General features: G+C 46.6%; 3 protein-coding genes across 8 annotated transcripts in view; 1 reads left to right on the top strand and 2 right to left on the bottom strand.

The window, feature by feature from the left end:
* LOC127586378 (melanoma-derived growth regulatory protein-like) lies at positions 1-10,509 on the bottom strand. 2 transcript variants are annotated; one of them, XM_052044296.1, is made up of 4 exons: positions 10,366-10,509; positions 2,046-2,179; positions 1,565-1,675; positions 1-167 (listed from the first exon to the last, which is right to left on the bottom strand). In XM_052044296.1, exons 1-4 carry the CDS (start codon positions 10,388-10,390, stop codon positions 147-149), a joined length of 291 nt encoding a protein of 96 aa, XP_051900256.1. In that variant the 5' UTR covers positions 10,391-10,509; the 3' UTR covers positions 1-146. The 2 variants fall into 2 exon arrangements, with proteins under 2 accessions (XP_051900256.1, XP_051900255.1); XM_052044295.1 differs by lacking the exon at positions 10,366-10,509 and adding an exon at positions 3,567-7,274.
* snrpa (small nuclear ribonucleoprotein polypeptide A) lies at positions 10,387-20,069 on the bottom strand. Of its 5 annotated transcripts, none has more exons than XM_052044283.1 (7): positions 19,993-20,069; positions 16,548-16,634; positions 15,716-15,888; positions 14,995-15,162; positions 13,385-13,558; positions 11,766-11,854; positions 10,387-10,546 (listed from the first exon to the last, which is right to left on the bottom strand). In XM_052044283.1, exons 2-7 carry the CDS (start codon positions 16,618-16,620, stop codon positions 10,387-10,389), a joined length of 837 nt encoding a protein of 278 aa, XP_051900243.1. In that variant the 5' UTR covers positions 16,621-16,634; positions 19,993-20,069. The 5 variants fall into 5 exon arrangements, with proteins under 5 accessions (XP_051900243.1, XP_051900244.1, XP_051900247.1 ...); XM_052044284.1 differs by lacking the exon at positions 19,993-20,069 and adding an exon at positions 19,783-19,860; XM_052044287.1 differs by lacking the exon at positions 19,993-20,069 and adding an exon at positions 19,108-19,152.
* actmap (actin maturation protease) overlaps positions 19,605-20,728 on the top strand; it is an 18,673-nt gene continuing 17,549 nt past the window's right edge. Inside the window, exon 1 of the mRNA XM_052044276.1 lies at positions 19,605-19,652. The gene's annotated coding sequence lies outside the window, so the exon portion shown is untranslated. The remainder of the gene's footprint in view (positions 19,653-20,728) is intronic.

Consider the following 20,728-nt stretch of genomic DNA (forward strand, 5'->3'; position numbering starts at 1 on the left):
GCAGCTATATTCCTGTTTATTTGTCATTATTGCTACAGTTTACACAGTATTCAGATCTTCTAATTCTACATAATGACTCAATACAGGATTGTTTGGTCTTATGTTGTAGGAAGGATGGTCTCTCTCTCTCTCTCGCTCCTCCCCTCTTAACAATGGAAATCCCAATCCTACAATCACAAGAAGACATGGTTACAGAGCTGTTGGATAACACCTTTACAGTTAACCCACCACCCTCTTCAAGGCTTGATGTCAGGGGTTCCATGGAATCAGCTTCCATCTAGTTCTTTGCTCTATCATCCTTCATGTGTGAACCTAGTCCAAGGGCAGTTGAGGACTATTCAATGGTAGAGACCATTGCAATCAAGCCCAAAAGATAAGATATCTTTGTTAGTCACATGTACATCGAAACACACAGTGAAATGCATCTTTTGTGTAGGGTGTTCTGGGGGCAGCCCACAAGTGTCGCCACGCTTCTGGTGCCAACATAGCATGCCCACAACTTCCTAACCTGTACGTCTTTTGGAATGTGGGAGGAACCCGGAACACCTGGAGGAAACCCATGCAGATATGGGGAGAACGTACAAACTCCTTACAGACAGCGGCAGGAATTGAACCCAAGTTGCTGGCGCTGTAAAGCATTACACTAGCCACTACACCACCGTGCCTGATAAAATACACACAATTACACTTACCAGAAGAGAGGACAGTAGGAATGCCAATTAATTTCCATTTTCTCAAACCTATGGGTCACTGGGCAGTGTCTAGAAGTAGGAAACCAGTCTGATTTCCCCTCCTGAGACACTATCACCATGTTAGCCAGCTGCCATTCTGTCCTCTTGGACCAGTTATTTGCCTCTTACAGAGGTTGGAGTAACTGGGAGGAGATCTTGATCACCATTACTCCACCCCACACAGAGTTGGGCACAAGTAGAACAAATTGGCAGCACACAGCAGCTGAGGGCAACTTTGTGATTATTATTGTCACATGTACCGAGGTACAGTGAAAAACTTTGCTTTGCATGCCATCCATACAGATCATTTCACCACATCAGTACATCAAAGTAGTACAAGGGCTTAGAATTTAGATCTTAAGAAGTAGAATGATTATAATAGAAGTAATGAATAGATCTGCAGAGAGCAACGGGCAAAGATTCGCCATTCTCTGGCAGTGCTTCAGTCCTTTAACCCAGAGTCATTACCGAGTGTCTCTGCCGATTGTCAGTGAACCTGAAGACTGTTTCCATCATCTGTTGTCAGATTCCCAGCAGGTTCTCTGCTTATGCCTGACTGTATGAAATGGAACTGAGGGGAAATTTGCCTTTATACAGTGAAAACATTAAACCATCAGGTGTCCCGGTGGGGCTGCTATTTCCCCAGACCATCAGCTTCTGGCCACTAAGCCTGCTTTACCACCCAGTGCCACCTAATACCCAGTGGCTATTGCCTCCAGTGCCAGCTATTGCATGCATGTGTCAGCTATTACGCCACTGTGCTAGCTGCTTCCCGCTATTGGCAAACCCCAGAATGGGAAACAAATAAGGAGGGGGGGTCAAACAGCACTCACCACTGTTGGCAGCTCCATCACATCCGTCACCAGTTGTTGGATCTCCCTCACCACTGACTTTGGGAAAAGTCCAAGAACAGTTGACTGCTCCCCAAAATAATCACCTTGGGCCTAAATGTAGACACTGGTCAATCAGTTACTGGTCAGTCACAATGACATTGGTCTATCCCTCACAGTCTTCCACAGCCCAGAAACAGACAGCAGATGGATCTACAACCCAGACAGTCACCAGACATATCTACAGCCCAGAAACAGACAGACCTTACAGTCCAGTCACCATTAAGACACCAACAGCAGACAGACCTACAGCCTCAAAAACGAACACCACACTCAGCTCAGACAGACACCAGAGAGACCCACAGCCCACATATTGGCAACAGGCACCAGAAATACCAGGTCAGTCCTGGAATAAATGCCAGTGAAGGTCAGCAGACTGTCACAGCATCAGACATCCAGACTGTTGAGACTCTGTCTGACTCACAATGCCTTGCCAGAACTCGCGTCCTCTGCCTTTGAGTTTTCCATACACATAAACAATCTGCCCTTGATGGATGTTGATGAATCTGCAGTCCGGACCGGTGTAATCAGCCAGTGCTTGAGCCATTGAAATTGGATCTACAGGATAAACAGAAGGTAATGCTTAAATAGTGTACACAGTGACCTGACCAGCACCTGCAGTTGAGAGTGAAATTCAGAATAACCCAGCCATTATTTATCAGAAGTCTGAGGGAAAATTAGCCACAGTCCCTGCTCCTGATCTCTCCAAAGATCCAGAGCTGAATGTTGGATGGCGGTGTGACACTCCTTTGAGAGATTAGCCAGGTAATGGTGCTCCCAGGTCCACAAGTTGGGAATGAGGAGTAACCAAAGTTAGATCCAATACTAATGTTTAACTGATGGACTGACGTGCCCAACGAAGTAGCTAAGAGAAGGCTGCCTGCTTTCTACATAGGAGCACTGAAAGTATCGTCAAAGAGAAACCAGAGGGACTTGTCAGTCCATGGACTGAAGATCTAACCTTGGCCAAGTCCCCATTCCCAACCCATGGGCCTAAACACACAATTACCAGGCCTAATCTCTCCAAGGATTGCCACAGTACCTCAGGGAAACCAGCCGGGTAATTACTTTTGTAATTCTGTTCATTTCTTCCACTGGCAGAAGGTGTTTCTCTTTACATTCAGTTATGTAAGACGTTCATTAGAAAACAATAGTATGTCTTTATATAGTATGTTTAATGTAGCTAAATGTCCCAAGGAGTCTCATTTGACACTGGGTTGCATGTCCTTGATCAATGAGGCAGTTTAAAGAGATGCCTTAAATGGAGAAAGAGATGGAGAGGCAAAGATGTTGAGGGTGGGGATCCCAGGGATCAGGGCAACTGAAGGTATAGCTACTCATTACAGAGCAGCAGACAAAATCAGGGGTGATCAAGAAGCCAGAATTAGTGGAGCAGAGAGGGTTGTGATACTGGAGGAGAGACATCAGGAGGAGCCATGGAGGGATATGAAAACAGGGGTAAGGATTTTTAAATCAAGGCAACATTTAGCCAGCAGCATCTGGGCCGGTGAACACAGGGATAGAATAAATAAGGGGAGAGTGTTTCTATTAGCTGAGTGAGGGCACACAGCTTAGGGAAAGGATCAAAGGGCAATCAGGAAGCAGTCTCTCTATGCTGCACTATCATCATCTGAAACCCAGTGTCTTGGAAGGGCAGTGGAGGCAGATTCATTAGCAGATTGAACAAGTACTTGGGTAAATACTTGCAATAGAAAAATTTGGAGGGGCTGTGAGGAAAAAGCAGGAGGGTGGGACTAAATGGATAGTTCATAGCGATGGGCTGAACAGCCTCCTTTTGTAGGCAGTTTTCAACTGTGGTTTAGATCTTTCAGCTAAACGTTTGCTTAACAATGCTTTCCCTGGAGGTGCTGCATTTCATTTCAAACCCCCTCTTGCAGCAGCACAGAAAAACATTGAGATCAGCTCCTTTCTTAGAATTACTTACGGCTGCATTCTTCATCAGCGCACAGCTTCCTGTCCGCCAGTTTATGCACCGCTTCCCCCCTCCTGGACAGGACATCAGTGGTGCAAAAAACAATCACACAAAGGAGGAGTACTGTCAGGGATGTCCCAGACTGCGTTTTATTCCTTGCAGGAAACATCCTGAACCCTTGGTGCTCTGGAAGAGTCAAGGCAGCTATGGGTAAAATACCGAACCTGTGGCCTCCCAGGAGGCCAGGCCAATGTTTGCTGAGCTTAAAAGGATTGGTTTAGCAAACGAAAAACCGTGTGGAATGTCATTCCCAGCAGGAGCTGGCTCAAGGCAAAAGTCTGAAGAATAATTCCCTTCTTATAAACTCTTAAGCAATAGTTAGAAATGTTTACACTTGCTGCGACACTGAATTAAAAATATTTTTTCAAAATCGGCTGTTTGAGTTGGATTGAAAGAGTGAAGTGCTTTGCTTTGGAATATTCTTGAGTGGCTTGTTTTTAAAATATTTCACCCATGCAAGATGCATTAGAAAGAACCAGACTGATAATATCCTTTGAACAGATCATCGTCCCTTGCACTTAACGAGACAAGAAATGGTGCATTAAGTGATTGCAGAGGTAGGAGGGAGTTCACGTACTCCGTCCTGTTAAACACCCCCAGGCAGGGACAGCACACGCAAGGGGTGGAGGGAGGGGGACATGGGTCAGTCGGGCAACCTGCTTCAGGGTCTGGGCTGGCCATTCAGGTCGAGACGATGGGTGGCTCATCGAACCTGCCTGTCTGCCCCTCTTCTGAGGTTACGTTTATGTCCAGGTGTTCATTAGCTCACTGGAGATCCTGCAGGATTGGTGGGCAAGGCAGAGGCATTCTGGAGAACTAGGACAGCATGGAAACAAGAGACCATTCAGCCCTTCGATTAAGATCATGGCTGATCATCCAAGTTCAGTCCCCGGTCCCTGCTTTCTCCACCTGCCCCTTGATCTCTTGATCTCACCCTTTCTTGAACATATTTAATGGTTTGGCCTCATCTGCCTTCTGTGGGAGAGAATTCCACAGATTCACCACTCTGGGTGAAAAAATCTCTTAATCTCTGTCCAAATGGCCTTTCCTGCATCCTTAGACTCTGAGCCCTGCTTCTGGGCATCCCCACCATCTTCCTGCACCTTGTCTGTCCAGTCCCCTCTCACTCTGCTAAACACCAACACATATAAGCCCCTTCTTTCCAATCTCTCTTCATACATCAGTCCGGCCATCTCAGGAACCTTCACTGCACTCTCTCTGGAGCAAGAACATCCTCGGATAAAGTGACCAAAACAGCAGATAGTACTCATGGTGTCACGCCATTTCTTTTGCTATGAAGGACAACATACCAATTGCCTTTTTAACTGCTTATCGCATCTGCATGTTTTCATCAACTGGTGCACAAAGGACCCCCAGGTCTCGCTGCACCTCCCTCCTTCCTATTCTGATCATTCAGATAAAAATCTGCTTTCCTGTTTCTGCTACCAAAGCACATAACCTCGTATTTATTAACGTTATAGCATTTTCACTTTTGTCAAAGTTTTAATAAAAACAGGTGATCTTCTGTTGCTCCCAGAGGTGGTCACCAGCAACAGAACTGGTCTCACCTGCAACAGAATTGGTCTCATTCATCACAAGTGTGGGCAGATCATCATGGTCCAAACAAGTACCTCAGACTGTTTGTCAATGATATTGGCTTCATCAAGTTGAACTGAGTTTTGAATGGGGCAGGACTGAAAGCTCGTGCAGTGTGGAAAGGAACTCCATGGCACATTGAATAATATTCAGCTGTGATAATGTGGGAGAAGCAAATTTATAGTAAAGCTCCAACTTAGCAAATAAAAAATGGGTTAGATTCAGGGTAAAGCTCCCTCTACACTATCAGGAGCGACAGAATAGGTCAGGTGTACAGTCCAGCTCCCTCTTCATTATTCTAAAAACAGGGCAAGGAATACACAGGATTATACATTGAACATAGAACAGCACAACACAGGAACAATCCCTTCTGCTAAAAAAATCCCTTCAGTGTAAAAAAAAACTGGCCTCATAAATCTCCTTTAAACTTTCCCCCTCTCTTTGTAAAGCAATGCCCTCTAATATTCAACATTTCCACTCTGAATAAAAGATTCTGTCGACCCTTTCTGTGCCTCTCATAATTGTATACATTTCTATCAGGTCTCCCCTCAGCCTCCGATGCCCCAGAGAAAACAATCCAAGTTTGCCCAACCTCTACTTATAGCTAATACTCTCCAATCCAGCCAATATTCTGGTAAGCCTCTTATGCACCTTCTCCAAAGCCTCCACATCCTTTCTGTAATGCAGCAACCAGAACTCCACACCATACTCCAAATGTGGCCAAACCAAAGTCTAACACAGCTGCAACATGACTTGCCAACTTTTTTACTCAATGCCTTGGCAAGTATGCCTTCTTTACCATCCTATCTACTTGCGTTGCCACTTTTAGGGAGCTATGGACTTGCACTCTAAGATTCCTTGGTACATCAATGCTCCTATGGGTCCTGCCATTTATTGCATACATTTGACCTACCAAAGTGTAACACCTCACACTTGTCCAGATTAAACTCATCTGCCATTTCTCTGCTTATAATTCCAACTGGTCTAGATCCCACTGAATCCTTTGACAATCTACCTCACTATCCACAGCTTCGCCAATTTTTGTGTCACCTGCCAGCTTATTAATCAGCCCAAATCATTTATGCATCACAGAGGTCCCAGCAGAAAGCTCCATAGATGCTGCCTGACCTGCTGAGTTCCTCCAGCACTTCTTGTGTATTGCTGCAGATTCCAGCATCTGCAGAATTTCTTGTGTCTTTGAATGCAATCTACCATGTCTTCTGGATCAGCCTACTATGAGGGACCTTGTCAAGTCCATGTATACAACATCCACTGTCACAACTTCATCAATCATTAAAGTTTGAAGCTCTGTCTGCACTGTCACATTACATACACAAGGGAAGAGATGGCACGTGTGGAGAAAGGGGTGGTGGTGCTAGTCAGGGGACTTCCTTGTTGATCTGCTCCTGGGCTGGGCCAAGTAACCACTCACAGGTCCAGGTGGCAGGCTGATCAGGGGAACTGTCCAAATTGACTGCCCACCTCTCCTCTGGGGTCATGTTCATACTTGGGTGTCTCTGGAGAGGGAGCACATGGTGTCCCCTGACTCACTGGAGGCTCTCTGGGACTAGTGGGAACTGCAGGGGCTGGATAGGACAGTGTAGAGGGAGCTTAACTCTGCATCCCAGACAGTAAGTATCACATTTTAACTGTAAATAAATTTTAAAACAAAACAGGAAAAAGAATGGGGGCTTGGAGATAAAGGGCAAAGAAAACCCCAAAACAAAGGTCAGATGCAGAATAAAGCTCCCTCTACACTCTCCCTAACAGACCAAAATTCCAACAGCCGTGACTGGCCAAATGGTCAGTTTCTACCACTGCTTGAACAGCTGTTGGACAGATCTATTCTTTGCCAGCTGGGAATGTTAAATCTGCAGATAGCAGAAGCAGGGAGGGAAGAAGTCGGAAATATTCCTGCAGTTAACTCGATCACCGGAAGCTTGGGATTGCAGTCAGTGCAGCTGACACACTGGACTCCAGGGGCGCCTCAGGCCATCTGGAGACTTAAACACAATCAAGCCCCACTCTGCATACAGCAACACTCCAAAACCTTGCCAAAGAAAACCTTACAGAGGAACTCAGCAGGACAAGCAGCATGTGCGTGTGTTTGGAGTGGGAAGGTGAAAGAATTGCCAACATTTCGGATCAGAACCCTGCATTTGTCGCCTCTTGGACTGTACTCACTGGAGTACAGAAGAATGAGAGATCTCAGAGAAACATTTTGAATGTTGAAAGGACTGCACAGAGTAGATGTGGCTAAGCTGTTTCCCTTGGTGGGTGAGCCCAGGACTAGAGGGCACAGTCTTAGAATTAGAGGGTACCCATTTAGAACAGAGGAGAAATTTCTTTAGCCAGAGGGTCGTGGATTTCATTGCCACATACAGCTATGGAGGCCCGATCATTGGGGGGGGGGGGGGGGGGGGGTGTTTAAGGAGGAGATGGATAGGTATCTAATTAGTCAAGGTATCAAGGGATATGGGGGAAAAGGCCAGGAATTAGGGCTAGATAGGAATAGTTTTAGTTTAGCTCATGGAGCAGACTCGATGGGCCAAAAGGCCTACTTCTGCTCCTTTGTCTTGTGATTTGATGCCAATGCAGGATTTCAGCTTGAAATGTCGACAATTCCTTTACCTCCCACAGATGCTGCTCAACCCACTGAACTGCTCCAGATTCCAGCATCTGCAGTCTCAGATCTCCTACCCTGGAACAGTGTTGACGAAACAGGAACACAGGCTCACTGGTGCTTCCTGCTCAAGCAGCCCACAATCCAGAAGCTTGCTGCTTCACTGCCCCCGTGCCACAACACCCTCAAGCAGATAAAATTCCCAGGAACTACCCCAGTAACAACTGCCACCATAAAACTTCCATTTCCATAGCATCCCTCGTGACATCCCAGAACACGATAGGATACATTTGAAGAATAGTTGCCACAGCACATCGTACACCAAATGCAGATTGGGTAACAGGTTTGCAGAACACCTTTGTTTAGTGACCCTGAGCTTCCCGTTGCCTGTCACCAATTCTCCATCCAACTGAACCCCGAACTTTTCCTCTCCAGATTGTTTCAGATTTCCAGCAACTACTGTGTACAACCTCAGTTCCAGCATGTTCTTCTGTTTCTGCACCTACCCTTGCTTTGTCCTCGCCGGATGGTTCCAAAAGCATTGTATCAACCTTGGTCTCCCCCATCACACATTCCCTGTTCTGTCCACCCTTTCCCCTTTCAGCAACATAAATGACACCTGTTTTCTCACTGTTCTGGTTCTGATGGAGGGTCATTGACCTAAAACATTAACTGTTTCTGTCTCCACAGGCACTTCCTTCCTTACAATCCCCAGTATTTGCCATTATATTTTGTTTCAGATTTCCAGCATCAGATGTTTTATTGGTAACCCATCAGTACTGTGCCCTGTACCAACTAGTACACTGCCTCTGGTCTGAATCTGGATTTAAGCCCAATAATGTCCAGTCCTGAAATGATACCTGGATATCCATGGGCCACTTCTGCTGTGGGTCAATTTGTAAAATTTTCCTCTCTCCATCAGCAGGACAGGCTATTGGCCCCAGTTAACGAGGGTCTGCATCAGCCACATCTGCCACCTCGTGAAACCAGTGCTCAGCTCCAAGCTGATACAGAAAGCAACTTCAAGGCAGCCCTCAAAGCCTCATTGTAAAACAACACCTGCTCCAACACATTGGAACCCCTGGGGTAGGGCTGCTCAATCTGGCAGAGGAGCATCTGCTAAAATAATGAGCACTCAAATCACTGAGAAAACCAGGCGCTAGAGGGAACATCCATCCATCCACCCACCCCATCAAGTTCCAATGCCCCACCTTTGAAGTCTGCAGATCCCACATCACTCAGTGAACTCCAAACCCCCAGGAAGTGGAAACAAATCATCTTCGACTCCCCAAGGAAGTCAAGAAGCCAAGGACAAGGAAAGGGTATTGTGGCTGTGTGGGTGGGGAAGCAGGTGAAAGGAGGTGGGAAATTGGATGCACACAGTCACAAGTCCTGCCAGAGTGCAGGGGAAACCTTGGTTGTGGAAAAGACAGTCAAAGCAAGTCATTTTACAGGGCATGGGTAAATCTGGTGGTGGGGAGAGTTTGAGGATATGGACAACACAGGAGAGAGGCTGGATTCCCTTGTAACTTGAGATGACCATTCGACCCAAGAAATACCAAGTGTTAGAGGCCATCAGAAATCCTACTGTGGGTAGAAGAGGAATAGACTGGAGACAACAAGACCACAGAAAGGATCTGTAAAGATGAGTAAGAGGCAATAAATACAAGACCATCACAATTCAAATAAATTTGGAAGAAATGTTTTTACAATGTGGAACTTGCTGCCATGTTGAATTGACATGATAAATAGGAGGAATGCAGCTGAGCATAGAGGGGCTTGGAGGAGGAATAAAGGGCTAACAGACACTGTTAAATCGATGGTGGGAGGAATCTCAGGTGAAGCCAAAACCTGTGGGGCTGAACAGACGAAGTTGTGCAAGGGGACCAAACAGGCTGACTGCCCAACTCTGTAATACTACAAACCAGAGCTCAGAAGGTAAACAAACACACACAGCAGGTTATAAAAAAACAATTTTAATTCTTCTACTGGAAAGCTCCAGGTGCAATGTCACTGAGACTCTGGGTGAACAGCTTTCTTGGTGCGATTAAACAAACTTGCCTCAGTCAGTCAAACGCAGACATTCATTCACTCAAAGCTACAGCCACAACAGGGCACACAAATGCAAAGAAATAGAGGGGAGAAGCAGCTCCATCCAGTACCTTCAGTCACGGTTAAGGCCATTACCAGTTTCTGGATATCATTTGAAAAGGAAATGGGGTGATTCAGGTTGATGCAAGTGGCCAAGGAGAGGATGCAACACCCACAACACAATCTGAACAGTCCTGACTGTACACTCAGCTGCACTCCAGGAGTAGGCAGCCACATTCACACGGGGTCTATGTGATGTTGGAACTCTTGTGGAGAGTCCACTGGGGTAGGATGGATCTCCCAAGGAGCAAGGTGAACCCAAGGGGCTCTTCACCCTCACTTACCTGAGGCACCTGAACTTTCGAGTCTAATACACAAACCAATTACTGCACTATTTATATAAAAACATGAAAGGGCTTTGAAAGCAAAGCCAAAATTAACCAGTTCGATTCTCTCGAACCCTCATTTCTTTGCAAAGGAGATCTTCATTGCATTCGACTGAGTGATCTTGAACCCCTGCAAGGCATCACGTGCTGCGCCAGCTTGGACCTCATTGTCAAACTCCACAAAGGCGATGTCATGGCGACCAGGGACCAGGCGTACTTCCTTAAACCCAGGGAACCTGGAGATGAGGAGGCAGAAGCTCAGTGGAGCACAAGGCAACCATCAAAACCCAGCACCATCCACCTGTCAGGGTGGCTCCAAAGTGCTTGTACATCTAAAGTACTCTTGAAGTATAGTCACTGTTGCAACATAGAAGCCAGGTAGACAAATTACTTTGTGGGAGCTTGCTATTGATAATATGAAAACAACAGATGAAATGTTTTCAGTGATGCCGATTGTGGGATCAATATTGTTTAGGACACCAGGGAGAATGTCCCAATCTTCAAAATGTGGTTTGGGATTTATTTGATATGTGTGGACTGGAGCTCAACACATCTGATACCATGAGCAGCTGCACAACACTCCCTCAGTCAGCCTGGATCTTGCACTGCTGCTCGACAGGCGGGGGGCGGACTTGAATTCAAACCATCCTTCGACACGGAGCAGAAGGCTACTGCTGAGCAATGGCTGGCACACTGACAGCAAAGATCTTTGCTATACCATGATAAACAAAAGTACATAATGGCAGGACAAATATCTCAGCCCAGTAAGAAGCCTCTTCCCATATAAAGGCTCCCTGGGTTTTCAGAAACATTAACCATTCCTCTCTCCATAGATGCTGCCCGACCCACTGAGCATTTTCAGCCCCTCCACCCCAAAAGAACTTTGTTTTAACCCACAGCCCTTCAACCAAGTTTGACGAGTTCCTGGTTAGAATGAGACTAAAACAAACGTTGATGAGGGACAACTGCTCCAACAATAAAACAAAATGCTGGAAACACTCAGGTCAGGCACTGCGTGTGTGGAAAGAAGAACAGAGTTTAACATCAAAGACCCACCCTCAGAAGTGGGAAAGTAAGGAAACCAAGGTGAAGTTCCAGAAAGTGTCCACCTTCTCACTTTCAGACAAAGGGTCTTTGACCTGAAACATTAACCATTTCTCTCTCCACAGATGCTGCCTGACCTACTGAGCATTTTCTGTTTTTATTTCAGATTTCCAACATCTGCAGTTTTGTTTGATTTTCATCCTCTCCCACAAGCTGGAAGGTCAGAAGGGACGAGGGGAAATGGCACCTTCCTTCACTCTGGGAACCTCAGATACAAAAGTAAACCTCCCCATCCTTGCACCCACCAACCCCACACCCTCCAGCAATACCCACACATTTATTCAGCACTCATCTCCCCAGCTCAGCATCTCAGTTGCAGGTCTAGTCATTTTTGCCCCTTCTGATACTTACTGATTGAAAAGCATGGACAACATCAACTCATTGGTCTCCTCAGGCAGGTTGGTCAGGAAGAGGATGTGATTGGGTGGATTTTCAGACACCTGGAGAACAGAAAAAAAGAAATGGCAGTTAAGTTCCATGCAAGTCGTTCTCACCACAGGACACACGGCACCGTGGCTCTGCTCAAGAAACTGCCCCACCCACACACCCTATGCTATCTCTCTGCTTTCTCAGTGCCACAAGACCCTGACTGACTGCTTCACTCCAAAGGCTAAATCTTAAAGCTTGGTAGTCCAGCTCAGGCACTGAGCCCTGCCACATCATGGGATGCTTCGAGTGGTTAGCAAAAATAAACAATGGCAGTGGACCCCAAGTTTAATGAAAAAGATGACATAGGATTTTAATTTAGGTCAGTTAATTCTAAATCAGTGAGCAACAAAGTAAATATTTAGAAACAATTCTGTAAAGCAATCTTAACAGGGCAGAGCATTTCCTTGCAACTTATGCAGGGATGCCCAAGAACAAAGCACAGATTTAAACACTCAGTGGTGAAGCCACTAAGAGAACTCATCACATAATGAGGGCCTTCCTCCAGGAATTTTTTCCAATTGCCAAGGTAAGAGTTTGTCTACAATTCGGAGGGTATTTGTACTTTCATCTCCATGTGAATTTTATAAATGACTTGGATGAAGTGGAAGGGTGTGTTGGTAAGTTTGCAGATGACACGAAGGTTGGTGGTGTAGTAGATAGTGCAGAAGGTTGTCATAGGTTGCAATGGGATATAGACAGGATGCAGAGCCCAGCAGAGAAGTGGCAGATGGAGTTCAATCCTGAGAAGTGTGAAGTGATACACTTTGGAAGATCAAACTTGAAGGCAGAGTACAAGGTTAATGGCAGGATTTTCAGCAGTGTGGAGGAACAGATCTTTGGTGTCCAAGTACATAGGTCCCTCAAAGTTGCTGCACAAGTTGATAGGGTGGTTATGGTGACGTATGTTGTGCTGGTCTTCATTAGCCAGGGGATTGTGTTCGAGAGCTGAGAGGTAATGTTGCAGCTCTAAGACTCTGGTTAGACCACATTTGGAATATTGTATGCTGTTCTGGTCACATTATAGGAAGGATGTGGAAACTTTGGAGAGGGTAGAGGAGATTTACAAGGATGCTGCCTGGATTGGAGAATGAGGAGAGTTTGAGCCAGTCAGCTTTTCTCTTTGGAGTGAGAGAGGATGAGAAGTGACTTGACAGAGGTGTACAAGATTAGAGGCATAGACAGAGTGGACAGCCAGCATCTTTTCCCAGGGCAGTAACGGCCAATACCAGAGGTCATCTGTTTGAGGTGCATGGAGGAAAGTTAAGGGCAGATGTCTGAGAGAGTTTCTTAAAAAAAGTGTGCTGGGTGCCTGGAACGCATTGCTGGGGGGTGGTGGTAGGGCTGATATGATAGGGTCATTTAAGAGATTCTTAGATAGGTACATGGATGAAAGAAAAATAGAGGGTTATGGGAGGTGAAGTAGAGAGGGGGATAGATTGAATGTGGATAAGGTGTATATAGGTCAGCACAACATTGTGGGCTGGAGGGCCTGTACTGTGCTACACTGTTCTACATTCCTCAAACACCAACTGGACACTTACCGTCTGAGCAGGTGGTGGCATCTGGCCAGGCATCATTTGGCCAGGAGGAATGGAACCTGGTGGCATCTGGCCAGGTGCCATCCCAGGTGGAGGCATCATCCCAGGTGGTGGCATGTAGGGAGGCTGCCCCGACATTGGCATCATCCGTGGGGCTTGGCTCATCATAGGCATGCCCTGGGACAAACACAGCAATGAAGAACAGAGACTGGTTCACCAAGCAGTAAAATCTAGAGCAACAAATGTTGTGTTAACATGACACCCCGCACCCCCCCCCCCCCTTTGCTGACAGCTGTTTTGCCCCCACCACAGACCCAGTTTCTGCTGCAGCAAACCCCAGATGTTCAGTGATGGCCACTTAAACATTGCCATGACTGTATAAACATGGAAGACACTTTGGGAAGTAGTGCCTGAGATGGTGAAACCTAAAAGGCACTAAAGATCAAAGACCAGAGTCAACGTGGAGGTAACCCACAGCTGAAGCTTAGTTCCCAAGAATGCAAAGTGAGTTGATACGATTTATCCCAGAAGCCTCCATTGAGATCAGTAGACAGTGAGGGAACTGAGAGCAGGAGGAGAGAGACTGACGATTCCACTGGCTTTGCTCAGGTTTCAACAGTTCAGGCCTAGCCAATTGCTCAAGTTCAGTAAAAATTCACTTCCAAGTCGAACTGGACATTATCCAGCAGCACGGCAGGTAAACTAGTTTTAAATGCAACAATTCAAGCAGCAAGACAAAGTTAACACCATCCAACTGTGACCATTAAGAACAAAACCCTAATCACCTACAGTTTAGCAACACTGTAGAACATCACAGCATAGTACAGGCCCTTCAGCCCCTGACCACTTTGCACTAAAATGGACTTTTTTGTTCTAATTGTTTTCTTTGTATAAAATGTGTATAATTTATGTCCAATTTATGCTTTTCTTGTGAATGCTGCTTATCTGATGCTATGTGCCTGTGATGCTGCTGCGAGTTTTTCCACTGCACCTGTGCATATGACAATAACTCGACCTTGAGAAACAACTTTTAACATAAAAAGACCAATTTTAAAAATCAAGTGATAAACATAAGTGTTTAGATTAACTAGGAAAAGACACTAAATGTCCAGCTGACTGGAAACGCCCTTTCAGAGTTAACTGATCAACACCAATAGCAATCAGGGTTCACCTATGGCTTGGCAATGTGGACAGGGGATGGTTCAGAGTTCATCAGCAGGACCAGTGCTGGACCCAGACTGCCCCATCATCATACAGCCTTTTCTGTGGCTCTTGAACAAACCTGCATAACCCTAATCACTACCTCAGTAGGTCAACACTATGACCACTTTGCAATGCAATCGACTGATTTTTTTTGTTCCAATTGTGTTCTTTGTATGTTTTTCTTGTGAATGTTGTGCATCTGATGCTGTGTGCCTGTGACGCTGCTGTTAGTAAGTTTTCCATTGCACCTGTGCACACATGGACTTGTGCATATGGCAATAAATTGGACTGACTTTGTCACCTCAGTAACAGGCTTACACAGCCCATCCAGCCAATGAGTAGGCAGGTAATTTGATTCCCAACAAGTTACTCATTCCCATTCAGATGGTGTCACAGGTGGTCACACTTACCGAGACGGGAGGGGGCACAGCATTGGCTGTTGGTGGGGCATTTGCTTTCTTGTTGACAGAAGGTTCAGGAGCTTTCACCTTCCTCTTCTCCTTCTTCCTGTCACGTTCCACGTAGGTGCCCTTCATCTTGGCTATAATATCAGAATCCGTTTTTGCATACTGGATCCGCTGTTGATGGGGGGGGGGGGGGGGGGAAAAATGTTGCATCAAACTACTGAAATGCCACGAGGGTAATTTGGGCCTTGTCGTTAAAACCCCTGGTGCAGGAGCAACACTTCCATTTGATCTGCAGTAAAAAAATCCTCTATAGAGAACACAAGTTATAGTAGCGCAGAAGAAAAGGAAGGAGTACCAGCTGCAAACCTCTCAAGCTAACAAGTGGGGATAAGGCTTGCTGACAAGAGACAAGACCTTAAAGTTTTGGTTCAATTGGAACTTGCTACATCCTGGAGCAGTTGAAGGGCATCCAAGGTAAACCAGATAAGCACAGGAAGGATAATGTAACAGGTTATACTGATCAGGTTAATTGGGCAGTAGGTTTGTGTGGACCAAACACACCGGCTCAGACTAGGTGGGTCGTATGTCTCATTTGTGACTTAATTTCTTTGCATTTGGGTCAACTGCAACCCAATCACATTAGTAGAAGATTGAAATAAAAGCAAAAGGCCAAGCATCACACTTTAGTGTGCCCAAGAATAGAGTACATCCATGAGGAACTCACCATCGGCTTGTCATAGAACGGAAACCCTTGCATAGACCTTAGGGCATTGGTAGCACTGCTGACTTCCTTGAAAATGACAAAGGCCTGCCCCCGCATCTTCAGGTTCCTGGAGACAAGGATGTCCAGAATTTGGCCAAACTGGGAGAAGATGGCATAGAGCGACTTCTTCAGCTCTGGAGACACACAGAACATCAATCAGCTTTTGTTTCAACTCAGCACAGAATAACAAGTGTCAACAGACCTTAATCACTGCTGTGGTTTCGTTCACTGGTGTACAGGATGATGACAAACGCTTGCTTACACATGAAGTCACACAGGGCATGGTGCTGGTCTCCATAATACAAGAACTGAGGTATTAGGGATGCATGAATCACACTACTAGAGTATTAACTTACACGGAAGGATGGAATTGATGGGGCTATTCTCCCTTAAACAAGTGGTGAGCCAAGGGAGGAATTTAAAATTATGAAGGAGTTTAAAGAGCGACAGATGGAGAAGTTCTTTGGACTGTTGGTAGCTCCAAATATATATCACAAGTCTAACAGTCAACCCTAACAAGTCCCTTTAAGGGGTTCAAGGGAAATTTGTTTACCCCAAACAGTACAAGTTGGGATTTGCTATAACGGGTAACAGTTCAGTACTCCTTGATAAACGAGGTTGATAAATACATGGGAGAATGGAAAACAGTAACCAGATATGAACCAATTGGGTCAAATGGCCTGCTTTTGAACCAAGTTTCCATGCCATCCTCTGTAACCCTGTTGTCAAATTCACTGATGTGCAACCCATTAACTCAAGGTGCTGTTGCTTCAGATGCTCTCCAAATAGTTACCATCTTTTTTAATCTTCTCGTTCAAATTATTGATGTAGATGGTGTGGTTTGGACGGGTGTCCTGGACAGACATGGCTCTTCACTGAACTAAATGAAATTCAAAACGAGAAAAAAAGATCAGTCATGGCCTGATGGCAATCACTGCAAAACAAACTTCTTCACTGCTACAGAAAATCAACAAACACAGATCACTGTAGGAGAGCAAAAGTTGACCCAGAAATCACAAATTTAAAGCCAACCATAGCAACTTGTGAAATTTAATAAATCCAAAAGGATTTTGGCTTTGTTCACAAAACAATGACCAAAGGTCACACAAAACCCTTACTTGGACCCTTTTCGTTTATGTCAGTGAACAACACGTGGGTCTGGTGCTGACAATGAAGACCACAAACAGGCACTAAATGAAACTCTTCGTGCCACATTGCAATCCCCACTTTTCAGACTGTTATTCTGCAGAGTACAACAATGCATGTGCTCATCCAGGGTACGTGTTTTTAAAAAGATATGAGGATTTCTGCCTTCAATTCGTTTCAGTCAGCAAATTCCACAGCCCCACTTTTTCTTGGGTAAAAGCAACTGATAGGCTGAAGAGTTTGCTAATTATACCAAAACCAACAGCACAATTAATAGAAAAAAAATTGTAGACTGCAAGATACCATCAATGTATTGGTTGAGTGAACAAAAGTAGCAAACACCAGTGTGGAGAAGTGGCAGATAATGAACATAGGGATGGCAAACAAGAGAACACAAGAAAATAGGAGCAGAAGCAAGGCACTGGGTCCCTCAAGCCTGTCCTGCCATTCAATATGATCATGGCTGACCTGTGCTAGCCTCAACACCTCTTCTGTGCCAGTTCCCCATAGCTCCCAATTCTTTAAGCTTTCAAATATTTATCTATCTCCACCTTAAATATATCTAGCAATGTCTGACCCTTGGGACAGAGAATTCAAGATTCACCACCCTCAGAGAAGAAATGATTATGCACCTCAGGTTCAAAAGACCAGCTCCTTATTCTGTAGCTACATTCCCTTTTTGACTTTCCCACTGGTGGAAACATCTCAACATCTACTCTGTCAAATGTGGACAAAGACTCCAGATGCTGGAATCTGGAGCAAAAAAAAACAAAATGCCAGAGGAACTCAGCAGTTCAGGCAGCATCTGTGGAGGGAAATGGACAGTCAACATTTCCAGTCTAGATCCTTCATCTGGACTTAACCCTGTCAAGTCCCCTTAGAATCTTATGTACAAGGGGTCCATTCAAGAGTCTTGAAACAGATTCTATTCCACTGTCATAAGACTCTTGAATGGACCTTTTGTATGCTCAAGATGAATGCTTGATCTCTCAATCTACCTAGTTATGACCCTTGCACTTTGTCAACCTGCACTCTCTGTAACTACTACACTATATTCTGCATTGTTTCTGTCTCCCCCCCCCCCCCCCCAACCGTACTACCTTGATATACTTATGCATGGAATAATTTGTCTGGATGGCATGGAAACAAAAGCTTTTCACTGGATCTCAGTACATGTGGCAACAATAAACCAATTACGAATAAGGTCACCCCCTCATTCTTCTGAACTCCATAGAATACAGACTCAACCTGTCAACCTGAAAATTCCTACCCCACTCACAGATGCTGTTCAACCCACTGAGTTCCTCCAGCAGATTGCATGCTGCTACAGATTCCAGCACCTGCAGTCTCGTGTCTCTTGCAACATTGCAGCGACTAAACCACCCATCTACTAGTCGCCACTGAGCCAAATGTTGGACCCAGAACCTTTGCGATCCTGATCAGCCGGGCTGAGGCATTCAATCTCACTTGAAATGCAGTTACACAAGGTCAAATGCCCTCCTTGCACTTTGTCTACCTGCTCTGCACTCTTTCCTAATCTTTTTAAGAGTTTCCAAATTAATACAGGTTAATATATATCATCGACGATTGTACATGTAATACGAAGAGATCAAGAGAACAATCACAGCATAGATAATCATAAAGAATAATAATATAAAAAAATCTTTAGATCTCACTATCTGTTAGTAGATGAATGTAATATAAAAGGAAAGAAAAAGATTTATTGTGTATATAAAAAGGAAAAAAATACCCAACTAAAAAAAATTGTAAATAATCAAACCAAACTAAAAAGAAAATTTCAAAAAAAGACTGTACTGAAAATTCTCAATTTAAAACAGAGCAATATTATGTCGTCAACTCCGTTCCTCTAAATTGAAAAGTTATTGAAAAGGGATCTATGATCATATGAAAGTATTGAATAAATGGACTCCAAATGTCTTCAAATTTAAGCGAAGGATCAACAGTACCACTCCGCACTTTCTCTGTAACACTATATTCTACATTCTGCTTTCCTTTTCTACTACCTTGACGCACTTGTGCATGGAATGATCTGTCTGGATGACAGGCAGACAAAAGTTCTCCACCGTAACTGGGTACATGTGACAATGAATAAGCCGATACCAATTGCTCTTGTCCCTGCCCACCGCCTACCGAAGGCATTAGACGCCGTCTCCCCCCAACACACCCACACCGACTGTCCCCCTCACCACTTCACAACTTTCCCAGTGCCGGTCAGCGGGCTCTTCCACTCCGGGCCCCGGCCAGCGAGGTCCCAGGCGCCTCCCTCCCCCCCGGGCCCCCACCGACACCCCAGGCACCTCTCCTCCCCCACCCCGGCCCCGAGCGCCCTCCTCCCTCCCCGGCCAGCGAGGCCACGGGCGCCCCCCACTTCCTCCCCGGGCCCCGGCCAGCAACGCCCCAGGCACCCACCCACCCCTCCTCCCCGGGCCCCGGGCATCCCCCCCTTCCTCCCCAGGCCCCGGCCAGCGAGGCCCCGGGCACCCCCCCCCCCCCACTTCCTCCCCGGGCCCCGACGCCCTGGCCGCCTCCCCCCTTCCTCCCCGGGCCCCGGCGCCCTGGCCGCCTCCCCCCTTCCTCCCCGGGCCCCGGCGCCCTGGCCGCCTCCCCCCTTCCTCCCCGGGCCCCGGCCAGCGAGGCCCCGGGCGCCCTCCCCGGGCAGACGCAAACCGGAAGCCCCGCCCGGCCGGGACCTCCCACCCCGGACCGAGCCGGAGGCCCCTCACACAGCCCGGTAAGATCGCGGCTCTGCGGCCGCCGCTGCCTGCGCGATCCGGGCGGCCCCCCGGCGGGGGGGGGGGGGGGAAGGGTCGGGCCGCCGCGCCCCCGCCGGTTGCGCCCCGCCGCCGCCGCCCGGCACTCACGGATGGACGGCGATTGTCCGGCGTCTCCCCAACCGACAGCCCGGCCGCCCGACGTCCCGCCCACGCCCTCCCCCGATTGGCCGGCTCTGCCGACAAGCCGCGCTGTGATTGGCTCCTCACATTATCAATCAACATCACAAAAAAACCCGCCAAATTGAGAGCTGACGTTAAAAAAACTACGAGCACGCGACCAAATCCACGGTTTATTACCGGGTTTATTCACGTTTCGCCGCCGGTTGAACGATCCTCTGAGCTAACAACACCTTCGCTTGCCCGTTCTCCCTTTTCTAACCTCTGTCTCCTAATAAGGGCAGGTTCAAAAACTGATTGGATGAGGGGAAGCCTACGGGCCGTGGTGATTGGTGTGCTTAGATGTCAATCATGCGTGGTGTTCCTTTCAAACCAATCACACAGGCACTGAAATCTGATTGGTCCAATTTCCAGCGCAGAGACCCGGCCCCATGACTACCAACGTCCTTTGCAGATCCCAGCGCAAATATCTTCCCCCGTGCACGCCTGCCTTCACCCAGTGTGTTGCCTTAATATACTTCCCCCCCCCATCCCACCTCTCTGTCTCCACCCCAGGATCTTGCCTGGAATGGAGGCTGTCGTTATGAGAGCCTGGGTAGGCAGGGTTTATTCTCACTGGAAGGTAGGAGGCTGAGGGGTGATGTTTTGGAGGTTTATAAAATTATGAGGGGGCAGAGATAGGATAGATAGGATCTTTTCCCAGGGCAGGGGAGTCTAGAACTGGAGGGCTCAGGTTTAGAGTGAGAGGGGAAAAATTTAAAGGAGATCTGAGGGGTAGGTTTGTTTCCAACCCCCCCCCCCCCCCCCACACACACACACACACACACACACACACACACAGTGGTGAATATCTGGAATGAGCTGCCAGAGGGGTTGGTGGAGGTACGTACAGGGTGAGAATCCAATAATTGGAATT

Source organism: Pristis pectinata, chromosome 35 (assembly GCF_009764475.1).
Source record: "Pristis pectinata isolate sPriPec2 chromosome 35, sPriPec2.1.pri, whole genome shotgun sequence".
Taxonomy (NCBI): domain Eukaryota; kingdom Metazoa; phylum Chordata; class Chondrichthyes; order Rhinopristiformes; family Pristidae; genus Pristis; species Pristis pectinata.

Excerpts from the sequence above, each read along its gene's own strand:
- snrpa (XM_052044283.1), bottom strand. The coding sequence starts at position 16,620 with ATGTCTGTCCAGGACACCCGTCCAAACCACACCATCTACATCAATAAT. Across the intron at positions 15,163-15,715 it reads CGTTCTATGACAAGCCGATG|CGGATCCAGTATGCAAAAAC; the intron begins GTGAGTTCCTCA and ends CCCCATCAACAG. Across the intron at positions 13,559-14,994 it reads CTGTGCCCCCTCCCGTCTCG|GGCATGCCTATGATGAGCCA; the intron begins GTAAGTGTGACC and ends TGTTTGTCCCAG.
- LOC127586378 (XM_052044295.1), bottom strand. The coding sequence starts at position 3,723 with ATGTTTCCTGCAAGGAATAAAACGCAGTCTGGGACATCCCTGACAGTA. Across the intron at positions 2,180-3,566 it reads CGCTGATGAAGAATGCAGCC|ATCCAATTTCAATGGCTCAA; the intron begins GTAAGTAATTCT and ends TTTATCCTGTAG. Across the intron at positions 1,676-2,045 it reads GCGAGTTCTGGCAAGGCATT|GCCCAAGGTGATTATTTTGG; the intron begins GTGAGTCAGACA and ends GTCTACATTTAG.